At 40.3% G+C, this 12,403-nt stretch overlaps 1 protein-coding gene across 1 annotated transcript in view; it reads left to right on the top strand.

The window, feature by feature from the left end:
• Positions 1-12,403, top strand: part of GLI3 (GLI family zinc finger 3) — a 172,756-nt gene that overhangs the window by 92,520 nt on the left and 67,833 nt on the right. Inside the window, exons 4-5 of the mRNA XM_045564598.1 lie at positions 1,560-1,706; positions 6,256-6,457. Coding sequence (XP_045420554.1) covers positions 1,560-1,706; positions 6,256-6,457 — 349 coding nt within the window. The remainder of the gene's footprint in view (positions 1-1,559; positions 1,707-6,255; positions 6,458-12,403) is intronic.

The following is a 12,403-nucleotide window of genomic DNA, read 5'->3' as shown; positions in this document are numbered from 1 at the left end:
TGTGACTTCTGTGCACAGTCCACAGTCTCCGTGTAGACTGCTTCCTGAGACTGGTTGTGCATGTGGGAAGGTGCATGAAGTTTCTTAGGAAACATCCACTCAATTGAATTTCCAGGCATAGCTTTCCTCCAGCAATAGCTGCTGGCTCAGTTTTTTCCTTCTGATCCAGTGCAGCGAATACACTTGTATCTAAGGAATAAATTTTGCTCTTTGGGCAAGATTCACATTTTAAAAATAAAATAAAACTATAAGAATCAAATAAGACTTAGTTCAACTCAGATTTGATCTTGTAATGGGGAAACTGGAACGTCTTCTCCCTGGTAGAAATGACTAAAAAGGAGAACAGAGAAAGAAAGGAAAGCTGGCTTAACAATGGACTTGGAATTATGCCGGGCTTTTGGAAATCTTTTTGGGCCAGTGGAAAGTGGTACCTTCAATTAAGCTATTGAGAAGCATGTTTATCATCTGCTTCCATAGCATTTGGTGGTGAGTATGAATGAAACATTCTTTGACGGATTGATCTGTCTTCTTTTCCCTGTTTCTCGAGAATCCAGTTAATACAGGCAAACATAGTAATATCACTAATATTTCTCCCCTGTGGTCTAAAGTTTTTTTTTTTTCCCTTAAATCTCTCTCTTTACCATGTATCATGGATAAGAAATATCTGAACACAAATATAAAACATCCACAGACCTATTGCTAGAGTGCTGGTGTTTCCTAATTGTAAAATTAACTTCTTTTGATCCAATGCCGTGTGCTAAGTGTTTTACCTGCGTCATTTCATGTTTTGCTCCCAACAACCTCATGGAGCTGCTGTAAACGCAGATCTCTGTGAATCTGGAGGCCACCTCAGAACTGCTACGATATCTTGCTGCTTCTGCACACAAATTGGCAGGTGGAAACTGATTATTATCCTACTCTTAGAAAGCTGACTCTTGCCAGTAAATTGCTCCAGATTGATAGGTATATTTTCTTTTTGATTTTGTAATGAAAAAAAAAAAGTAAAAGAGAGCTTTTAAATTATGAAATGCAAAATTGCAGCTTATCATTTAGTTGTGTGTTATTAAAGCTGTGCTGCCTTTTTTCCACTTTTTAAACCCTGACTCCTCATGTTAGTGAGAGTTAACTCAGATCAGGCGGCTTAGGAAAGTATTTTAAGTGTGTCTGGAAAGATGCCATAGTCGTGCAAGTTGTCTGCTATTGCAGGAAATGTGAACATACAATGATTTAAGAAAGGATCTTATTTTGGGAGGTAAACATGGGTAGGTACATATATGCATTTTAATCATTCTGAATTCTTGATGATTTATTTAGACCAATATCAAAAACTGTGTCATATATTTCACTTTTTCTATTCCTTTCCTTCAGTTTTATTTTTAAGTAAGAGATATCTAAAAGGCATCAGTGAAAGCACAATTTGAGTTAAAGGAGCGTTACTCTAACAAGCCATAAAAGGAATTGCTGATGTGGGATGCATGAGAGGTGGACTTTGGGATGCCTCGAGAGAAGCTTCTTGTTGACTTCTGGCTGGTAACTATACCATTCTTATCTCCTTCTAGCCTCGCACGCTGGGGTCAGCCCAGCGGAGTACTATCATCACATGGCTCTGTTAACCGGCCAGCGCAGCCCCTACGCAGACATCATTCCCTCGGCTGCCACTGCCGGTGCCGGGGCCATCCACATGGAATATCTTCATGCCATGGACAGTAAGTGACAGGGCTGTTTTCTGGAGTCCTGGGGAGTAGCAAATGCTAATTTACAAAACAGACAGGAAAATACAAAGATGAGGTGATTGTTTAACCTTTCAATCCTGAGGAAGAAGTAGAACCACCATTATTTGGTGCTCTGGTTCCCTTGGCTTTCTAGAAGCACAGATTTGGACATCTTGGGCCTCCCTGTTTAGCTTAAGGATACCAGTGAACTTGCAAATGCAGGCGACCGTAATTTGACAGCAGTATATAAATACAACTGGTCAAAAAGCTGTCCCGTGCTGATGGTCTTGCTAAAAAAATAAGGGACCAGATTTGAGGTATGGATGGACTTTGTGCACTCACTCCTTGGTTTCCTGGAATTTATGCTTTAAAATTAGTTTTAAAAAAACCATGTTGATTTTACATTTTTATATGAAATGATTTATTTTGCCCCATATGTTTTCTTTACATTAAAATCATATTTCACTACAATCTTTTATAGCTGCTGATTATGTGAAAGGATCAGAATAGTTACATCTAGTAAAATAAAAAGTGTTTCCAAATCAGAAGGGGCTACTTTTAGTAGCTAGCAGTGAAAGAAAATGGGGTCATTTCATGTGTGTTATATCCCTTATTTTGGGGTTCTAAGGTGTATGATTCCTTTAGATTACTTATGTAGATGCATAGGCAGACGAGCCAATGACTGTCACTTGTCAGAGCGTTGCAGAGCTCTGCTGTCTTCCTAGCCTTTAAGTACACATCCCTTTGCAAGATGCCAGGAAGTGAACCTGAATGAAGCATCATCAAAGTCATACATCAATGAATGCCACTACCTGTGGATGTGACAAAAATATGACTTTGAGTAGGGCATTTGCTTGGAATTTTGTTTGTTTTTCCTAGTAGCAGCGATTAACTTATGCTTTTCCATTTACAGTCTATTTGGCTTCTTCTGTGACAGAGGGTTGCATTTGTGTCAACTCCCTAGTAATTCAGTCCTGAACTTTGGAATAGAGAGAAGGTGATTTGTTCACAGGGGTGAAAATCTGCAGCCTTAGTCACCTTACCACCAAGAACTACTTTCGTGTATTCCGTAAGAACACACGTTTGCACTGGTTTCCATCGGGGAGCTCATTACCACACAGAAAGTAAAATAAATTACATCTTCTTGCAGGGATTTTGTTGTTCGGCTTTGTAGAGTAGAGAGCTTACATTTCAGATGCATCATAACCACATTTCAATTAACGATTGTTGAAAAAAAAAGTTCAGTGTTATTATGCAAATTAGTTATTTAAAATCTGCAAATAAAGAATTAAAATAAGAGAGACTCCTTGGAAGGTCAGGCCGCATTACCTTCCCTATTTGATGAGAATGTGTTTAGTCAGGCAGTGGCGGTTTTTATCTAAATAAAGGATGAAGCTACCTTTTTACTTTGTAAAAACTAATTAAAGGAATTTTAATTTGCCTGAGTATATGGTAAATTGATTGTCATTAAGTAGGAATTTAGATGTCCTATCATTCATCACATAAAAAGAAACCTCCTTTTTCTTTGTCAGAATTTCTTATTAGAATAGAGAAACAAAACAATTAACAGAAAGCCAGATTGGAGATATCTGTGCTGGAACAATAAGCACATTCTGGCTTATATTTAAGAAGGAAGTGGTATGATCAGCGAAGAACTGGCTACTTCTCTTTCAGCTGTTTTGAAAGTGCTCACTTGTGTTTTAGCAGTTCTCTTCAACAGAGGATTCCAAATTGCTGTCCCAAAATGCCAATGTTCTTTTCTTTTGCTTGATTATTAGGAAGTTGGGAAGAACATATTGAAGGGCTGGAAAGTTCTTAAAGCACTAGATTCTTTTCCTCCAAAGTAACTAAAATGGCATTTAGTTATTTTATTGAGCTAGAACATCAGAAGATGAGTCCCCATCTCCAATGGAAAAGTGAACCATTAATCTTAAATTCCTACATTGGATACACATCTGCAGTGGCAGATCCAAAACTGGCAGCTAGCCGGTCAGTCTGATCATTGTTACAGATATTCAGGACTCCTTGATTAGCAGAAACCTCTGTAAGAGAGGGTGCATGTGAGCACCTGACTTTTAAATGTTCGAACAGTGGGCATATCTGAGTATCAGCAAGATGTAGGATAGAGTAATTTTATATAGCCCATTAGAGTAAACTAGTCTATTTATGGCTCTACTTCTACCTCTCAGGATTAGAGTGACCTTAAAAGATATAAGGGCAAGTAACCCCTATAAGGACCATCCTAGGGATGAGGGGCACTGAGAACCACACTATTTATATTGGTGGAAACTGACATAAATAAGATCCAGTCTTTAAGGAAAAACCAGAACTTCCAATCAGGCCATGTGCAACCTGAAAGTTTCCATGGAAAGAATGAGAGGTCCTGAAAGGCCCCTCGCTCTGGATGATGGAAGAGACATATAAAGCCTTGGGTGTTTGAGAGCACCAAATGGCCTCCTTATCTTTTGCATTGCTGCTAGTTGTGATGTACAAAACTAGAGATGTTCCAGGAATTGAAAAATTTAGAGATACACCCATTCTACTGGGATGTAGCATGTGCTGTCACTTCTAACTCTGCCAGTGATTCCTGAGTCCCATAGAGAAGGATTATGTCCAAGGATTATATGTAAGTCGACAATAAATCTGGTTTGTCCTTGGAATTATTTGGAAATGGCATGTGTTTCTTCACTGAAAAACTTCTATGATGAAATTAGCCACTAATAGTGAGTAAATGTGAAACAGGTGTGTTTAGGGCAGATCCCATAATAAAAGTAAGATGCTGATTTAAATACCTAAAAATAAATACATAGGTGGGATTGCTATTTTGTGTTAATGTGCCCTACGTCAAGCTGGTAATGAAACTGTTCTAAATGAAGGGACTCATTTTAAATATGCCTGAAAGAAAAATTTGAATAGGTACCACATTCATCATTCGAATTGTTTTTCCAGTTTTATACCTGGATGGTACTAACTTATTAAGTTCCAGTTTATGGTTTATTTTTTAAATTATTTCTATACTATTGGCAATAAAGTCTTTCACATTTATCTATTCCATTTCATTAAATTCTCTCGAAGCCTGTTGGATTGTTAACCTTGTGTCAAGGTCCGTCTCTGTTGAAGAAAATATTCCCAGTGAATTTTCTAGAACCTGGAATTTTTCCTATAAAGGCTAATGTATGACTTTGGTTTTCTGGCTACTGCAAAATTGCTGTGTCCCTACAACCTGGTATACCCATGCTATGAAATAGTAGAAACCTTCCATTTTTACTTAAAATTAATCATGTTTGGTTTGCCTCTTACCTAACAGGATTATGTTCTCACTCTTTCATTAAACTTTAGTGTGATGACTCTTTAATGTAAATGTGACCATCGAAAAGACAGAGTGGACCTGTGGGCCACATTTATCTCTGTGCCCTGCAATTCAGATCTCTAATATTAACCAAATTTGAATGCAAAGGGGCATTTAATTTTTAACTCTTCGGGTTAAAAACCATTGTATTAAGTTGGCATGCATTTAAGTTTGCGTTACAAACCTGGATTAGGACTCCATCAGTGGAATTGAAGGCTAAAAATTCTAATCAATGCATTATCCGTTATTAGTTCTGACAAGGTCCAGAGAAGAATTAAAATGCCCTAGAGGCTCATCAGATTTCATTGTCATGCTTACAGGGGTTCCCCCCACCCCCACCAGAAATATCTGTAAACAAACAACATCCCAAGGTTTTAAATATTTCTTGAAATTTATGCTCTTAGATTATGGGAAATTCAGGGCAGGGGTCCTCAACCTCGGTGCTCCTGGGGCCAGATAATTCTTTATTGTTGGGGGAGGCTTGCTCTGCTTATTGCAGGATGTTTTGCAGCGTCCCAGCCTCTACCCGCTAGATTCCAGCGGAGCCCCCCGAGTTGTGACAACCACTATCTCCAGATGTTGTCAAGTGTCCCCATGGGGAAAAATTGCCCCCAGTTGAGAACCACTGATTTAGGGTAATGTATTTATACGTTGTTTCAGTAAGGCTTTAAGTATACCATGAAGCAGATAACTCCAGAAATCATCGGTAGATGAGGGTATAACTAAGCTGAATTTTTTTGATCTTAGGGTATTTTAATTCATTTTTTCCCTTTGGCTCATTGCCTTAAAACAGTGTACGTTGGGGTGGGGAGGGTGGTGTGTGGTAACTGTGGGAACCACTGTCTTTGTCGCTTGTGGTGAATTAATGATGGGAATATCTAAGCAGCCGTCAGATTCATAAATCACTAGAAATGAGAAGGATAACACGTAAAAGTCTCTCCCTTTTGTTTAGCAATTTATCATTGTGCCTGCACATTAATAAACAGAGCTCCCCTGAGGTAAGCCCCTAGAAGATAAATATTTCTCCCTAATTTCCTCAATTGTAGCTAGTAGATCACAAGGGGAGGAGAGGTGCTTGTCACCACAAGTTGCTGGCTTTTTCTCCTTCGCTTCTTCCACACCAGCAAGTAGCAATGAATAATAGGTAAAGAGCGCAACTGCGGGTGATCAGGTTCTGTTTTGTTTATATAACAGGCACCAGATTCCCCAGCCCCAGGCTGTCAGCCAGGCCAAGCCGCAAACGTACACTGTCCATATCACCACTGTCGGATCATAGCTTTGACCTTCAGACCATGATAAGGACGTCTCCCAACTCCTTGGTCACGATTCTCAATAATTCCCGTAGCAGCTCTTCAGCAAGTGGCTCCTATGGTCACTTATCTGCAAGTGCAATCAGGTATGTATTTTCCTGAATCCATTATGTGATGTTTTAATAAAATGTCAGCACTTGACTGCACCTGAAGTGATGCATTTTCAGTATGGACTGGCTATGAGGAGGAAGAATAAAACAGCATGATGCTGTGCCTGTACCAGGATGCAGGTCAAATATCACAGCAATGAACTGCAAAACCATTGATTGGGCCCAAAGTAAATTTTTTTGCAGACATTAGTCAATAGCCCACGCATAGGAATAGCAGTGATTCGGTTATGACGAAATCCACTTCTTAGAGACGGTGAGTATGGCAGATCTTTTTATCTGGTCTCTTCTCTCTAATAGTGGTCCTCTAGAGAAGAAGTGATTTCATACCTGGTTATGTGACCACATGTACAGACCAGGAGCAGAAGTAAAAAGGCCAGTCATGACAAAAGTCTTGTGCTACAACTGTTAAGGGAAAGGAGTTCATTGGGAAGGAGAAAGAAACAGCAGGGTTTTCAGTTTAATGGAAAATAAGTGAAGATGACATTGGAAGGCATAGTTACCAGAGGAAATCTAGCAAGAGAATATTTCCTTGTTTTTCTCTTAAGCAGTTTTGGCTTAATTTGAAAGATCTCCATTTTGACCATCTGTCTTTGCTGTAGACTAGTAGCATTTTGACACTTCTTGCATGAAGTGCATCATGTCTGTACTTCCATGTGAAGGTACAAACACAGACTTTTGTAAACATTAATATGAAGTCTTTCTCATGGCTGATGATCAAACTTGGACAGATGTCAGTAAGTAGGGAATAAAAGTAAGCCAACTTAGGGGTTTTAGGTATGTTAACACTGCTTTTGTCAGCTTACCATTTATTATTTGAGCTAAACTAGCTCACAAATGGTTATTTGAAACATAGAATTAGATAGTATTCTAATGAATTAATTAAGCAATCCTGGTTATAAACTTTAGCTCTTATTTCCCCTAACTTTTTTGCCAGTAATTTAAGAATTCAGTCACTGGCAATCTTTTTGAATTATTGTTTTATAAGCCACAGATAATTCCTTGCTAAAAAATGTACATGCTAATGCCTGTTTCACTAGCCTGTTTTTAATAAGTGAGGTTTCACTTGTTTGTTTATTTCTATGAATGGGCAGTAGCTTAAGTTGGTAATTGATGGTTCTTCCATAGTAGATATGCATGTTAGGGAAACCTCCTCAGTCCAGAAAAAAAAGTCTTAGCAGTAGTAACAGACCCACATTTACTAGAAATAGTGAATACTGTTGTTTTTCCATAATGTTCTCCATTATAGTTTTAATTCTTTTCTTGTTCAATTATCAGCAATGTTTCTTGGGAGGTGAGTTAGTGTTTAAATGTTATAAATCCTAATTTTGATACAATGTCATTTTCTGCTGCTTTTCTTTGTTCTTTTCCTATGGTCCCTAAAGCGTGGAAACATGGAGAGAGGTTTACTGTGCTCACATGATAGCAGTCAGTACACAGAGAGGGGTCCCGGGGTGTTTTCCAGTGTAGCCACTGTTGTCACAAAGGTAGGTTTTGCAGCTAAACATGTCTCTAGTCAGATTCCAGTTTTGCCACCGGCCAGCTGGGCAAACCTAACTTGCCCTTCAGCTCTCTTAAGTATGGTCTTCACATTTATAAACTACAGACAGGACACCAACTATGTAGGAAAAAGGCATGTTTTATTAAAGTCGGTGTGGATCTGCAATGGCAGGATGAGATCTACCCCTGGGCGAAGTCTCAGGAGAACTGACCTGGGATAGTCCATCCAGGAGAGGGGCTGCCATGGGCCTGGCTGTGCTACACCGGTGACCATCCCTGTCTGGCCCTGAGGAGGTGTACCAATCTCAGAACCACTGCCTGGCTGTTCCCACACTCCTGGCAAATATTCCTGGGTCCGTACGCAATTATTATGAGGCTTGACTAGAAGTCACAACAGAACCATGGCACCCGGTAATATTCATGCAAATGATACTCACAAAAAATCACTTTGTGAACACTTGTTTCTCTTGCTTCTCTTTAATTTTTCTTCCCTTTTGCTCTCTGCCCAGCTTTCTTGACTTTTTATAGCATCTAAAGGGCATAGATTAGAATATGGTACTCAAATGGTCATAGTGCTGTCTGTATTTATTCTTACCCCAGCATCTTTGCTGACTTCTTGGTCTCCTCACCTTTACTCAGGTAAGCTAGTACTTGAGAGACTGTCACTATCCTGACTTGAAATAATTGCTGTCCCCTTTCCCTCCAAGGAGCGACTGCGTCTGACCCCTTTATTCTCATCAGAGGTGGAAGAGATTTACTTTAAAGACCAGCCAGGTCTGATGTGGGGTGACCAGGGCCCATCAACACTCATTTTGTCTCTTGCCTCTGAGCCTTTCCATTGAATCCTCCCTCTGCAGTGTGGTCCCTTGCTCTGTAATCCACATCTGCTGAATATTAGGATACTATGTTGCGTCTAAGGCACAGGAGGTAATACAGATAACCCAAGATGAGATCAGCTTGCCATATAATAATGGTAATCGTGATCATTGGCACCACTTGCCCTTTCATTAGCTGGAGAAACAGTGGTGCCTTGCATGCCCCTGTTTTAAGTTTCATTTTGTGAGATCTAAAAACTGACTTCAGGAATAATCAGTGGTAGGACTGGTGGATGCCAGGGGAAGGAAAGAAGCAAGAAGACATCTGGAACGGGTAGCTGACTTAGTTCAAGAGTGAAGGATAAAAGAGAGAATGTGGATTTCAGGTATCTTTAATCTCTGCTGTGTTAGCAAGGCAGGCACGAGGCTCACTCGCTGTTCTCACATCCCAGCAATTTGGGAAAGCAAGTGGTGTTATTCTTGTTTTACAGATGAGCCCAGTGGATCTTTGCAAGATGAAGCTGGCAAAGTCCTGTGCCCAGTGGGTATCAGCACCAGCACGCCCATCCCCTGCTTGTTAATCTACCCCAAACACATTTGACTTTCACGCTTACATGATTTCTTACACCTAACTTGCTGTTAGGATTGGCAGTGCATAGGCTAATGATGTCGTTTAAGTTTCTAAAGATGTTATTAAATGTTTAAAGATACTTACCCAGTTTCCTAAGAAATGCCATAGCTGTTTCCTTCACATTCATGCCCTAGTTCAAATGCTGTTCTCAGAGAGGCCTGTAATAGTGTTTACCGCTATTGGAAATTTCTGTATTTACTTGCTCGTTTAGCAGTTGGCTGTTTCCCTCCAGCAGAACACAAGCACCAGGAAGTTAAGGGCTGTGGACATCTTGGCCCCGTCCCTACAACACCTGTGTCCTCACACGCTGGCAACATTCAACAAATAGTTCCTGAATGGATAAGTTAAGGAGCTATTTCATGAGTAATTAGAATGCTAATTACCCCCTTATTAAAGAAAGTTTCTATATGGTAGATGAATAATTCTGGTTTTCTGAAAATTACAGTCAATACGAATGTCATATTACATATCTACAGAGTAATAGATATACAGAGATAGAGACAGAGGGATGGATATAAAATAAAGGGTTAAAAAATCAAATGTCTAACTTAAGTTTGAGTGTGGTTCTTGTGCTTATATATTTACTTAATAATTCAGACTGCTATGCAAACACCATATAAAACAAGTACTGATTCACAAAAGCCCATTGGAAGAGAAGGTGTTTAAAAATGACCCTCATCTTCCTGTGGTGTTCAGCAAGTGTAAACAGAATGAAAAAATGAGTAACCCACTCATTTCTAGCCCACCAGGTATAACTGTATCCCTTTCAACTTTAATGGCTAAAATGAAGATAGTTTCATATCCTTAGTAGGGTTAGGTCTGGCATGGCCAGGAAAGACATCTCAGTGAAAATGGCATTTCCATACTCTGTGTCACCCTCTGAATTGGGTGCCAAGATGTCCAGCCTCACAAGTCAGCACAGGTGTTTATGTTGCCAACACTGTGACCAGAGAGCAAGTTGTATTTTCTGTTTCGTGCATCATCAGTCCTCTCCGACAGCAGGACTCGGGGGTGAGGGTGTATCTGGCAGGTTCACTGATGCTGCTGGGGCAGGGCGGAATCCAGTGCAGCCTCCGCAGCTCCTTGGCTCTGTGCTGAGTAAGCACCTTGTTTATGTCATAGAAACATCACAAAAATGAACCAAGAAACAATTGAAGAATAGATGTGTGCTAAATTACCAGTGTCTTTAAAGTTCTCTGATTCCGTCTTCTGAAAATTATGAGACAAACTTCTCTTCTCCCATTGTCAGTGAAAGTAATTAATACTGCCTTAAAAAGAGAGTGCTCATGTACTTCCTGATGTGGTAATTAGTTTTATATAGTACTTCATTTAATCAGTTAGTCATTCCCCAAATATTTAGCTGAGTTTAATTATGTGCTAGTCACTGTGCTAGGCGTGGGGGCTACAAAAATGACCCCTGTCTTCGATACTCACAAAAGGGAAAAGCCTCAAAGCAGATACAAATGAATGAATGAGCAAAGCAAAGGAACTTGTAAGGATTCTGGTTGGTGCTGTAAGGAAAATGTCCCAGATATTAGGAAAGAATAGCAGGTGGGCTGGCCAGAGACCTGTAGGAGGATGACAGACCACCAGGAGAAGGGCTTTCTCCAGCTTTCTAAGAAGAGGCCTGAGCAGGTGAGGGCCCTTAGGTGGGAAGTGTTCAGCAGACCAGGGCACCAATGACAATGAACAGAGGGCAGGTCAGCCAAGGCACAAGGTTTGCGACATGGGCAGGGGCCAGGTTATAGCACGGTGTCTTGGACCAGTGATCTAAGACCTATAGGAAGCCTTGGAGGCTCCCAATGAGGCTGCTTAATCTTACAGATGAGGAAACTGATGCTCAGAGAGGTTAGTGGGCTGAATCAAAGGCGTTCAGCTACTTACGTGGCAGAACCACGAATTCAGCGTGGTCAGTCTGACTCTGGACTCCACCAAGCCATGCTTCTTTCTGTCTTAGAAATGCTCAAATGGGAGGCATGGCTAAAAGGATTGGTGGGAACTACTCTTTATAATAGAGAAATAATAATATCTGATGATCTGAAGAAATTGATTATGCTTCTGTTAACATATGATTTTTCTAACTGTCGATGTGGCTGACCAATTACATGATTTGGATGCACACATGACTCGGGGCTGCACTTCCTGCCACATCTCACAGTTGTCACTGCTGTTCGTGTTTGTGGAGGTCTTACTTATTTGGCTGTGTAATGGCCAGTAGCTTTTTAGTTTTGTAGATCACTTTCATAACATAAAGCCTAATGTATTTTTCTCCAAAGTGTTATTCAGAGCGTGTGTGCCTGGATGTAAGTGTTGAAAAAGCATGTGGGTCTTTATTTGTGCGCTCTTTATTTCTGAGCCTGGGCTGCATTTCCCAATAAACTTGCCCTAGGAGCTTTTTATAGATGGAAGTGGAAGCTTTATTTTTTTCCTCTCAAATAGAAGCACATGTGTGCATGTATGTCTCTGTACCCACACATACACAAATAATGATAGCGTTTGGCCTGTTCTCTGCAAGACCAGGGGAAAAAACGGTTCTTTGAATGGCGGCTGTTGTGCAGTAAATTCCACAGCTGTAACCAGAAAGTGGATAACCTTGTTAGTACAATGGCCACAAAGTAGCCGGGAAGTTTGGTTTTGATTCTAGCGCCTCTCTCTCGCCTTGAAGTCAGTTTCTCACCTTGTGGGGCCCTCTTGTTATCTCAGTGGTGCCTGAGGCAACTGAGGTTCCCTCCAACAGTGGTTTCATGAAAGGGTTAAGAGATGGAACACCGGAAAGTAAATATCCTCATTGCATTCTTCAGCCTGTGGCAAACGGGTTTATTGTGGCATGAAGTTTCTTCATCCCAGTGCCCTGACCTAAAGTAATGCATCCTAATGGAATCACACAAGTTGAAATCTTTTAAGGGTATTTTAGAAATTCAAACCTGAATGAAATTCAGCAGTCGAGGCAATTGTAAAAAGTATTTACAGGTGCCCTGA

The sequence above is a fragment of the Lemur catta genome, chromosome 11, assembly GCF_020740605.2.
Source record: "Lemur catta isolate mLemCat1 chromosome 11, mLemCat1.pri, whole genome shotgun sequence".
In the NCBI taxonomy this organism is placed as follows: Eukaryota; Metazoa; Chordata; class Mammalia; order Primates; family Lemuridae; genus Lemur; species Lemur catta.
The sequence above is the reverse complement of the archived record's forward strand: the minus strand, read 5'-3'. Positions and strand labels throughout refer to the sequence as shown.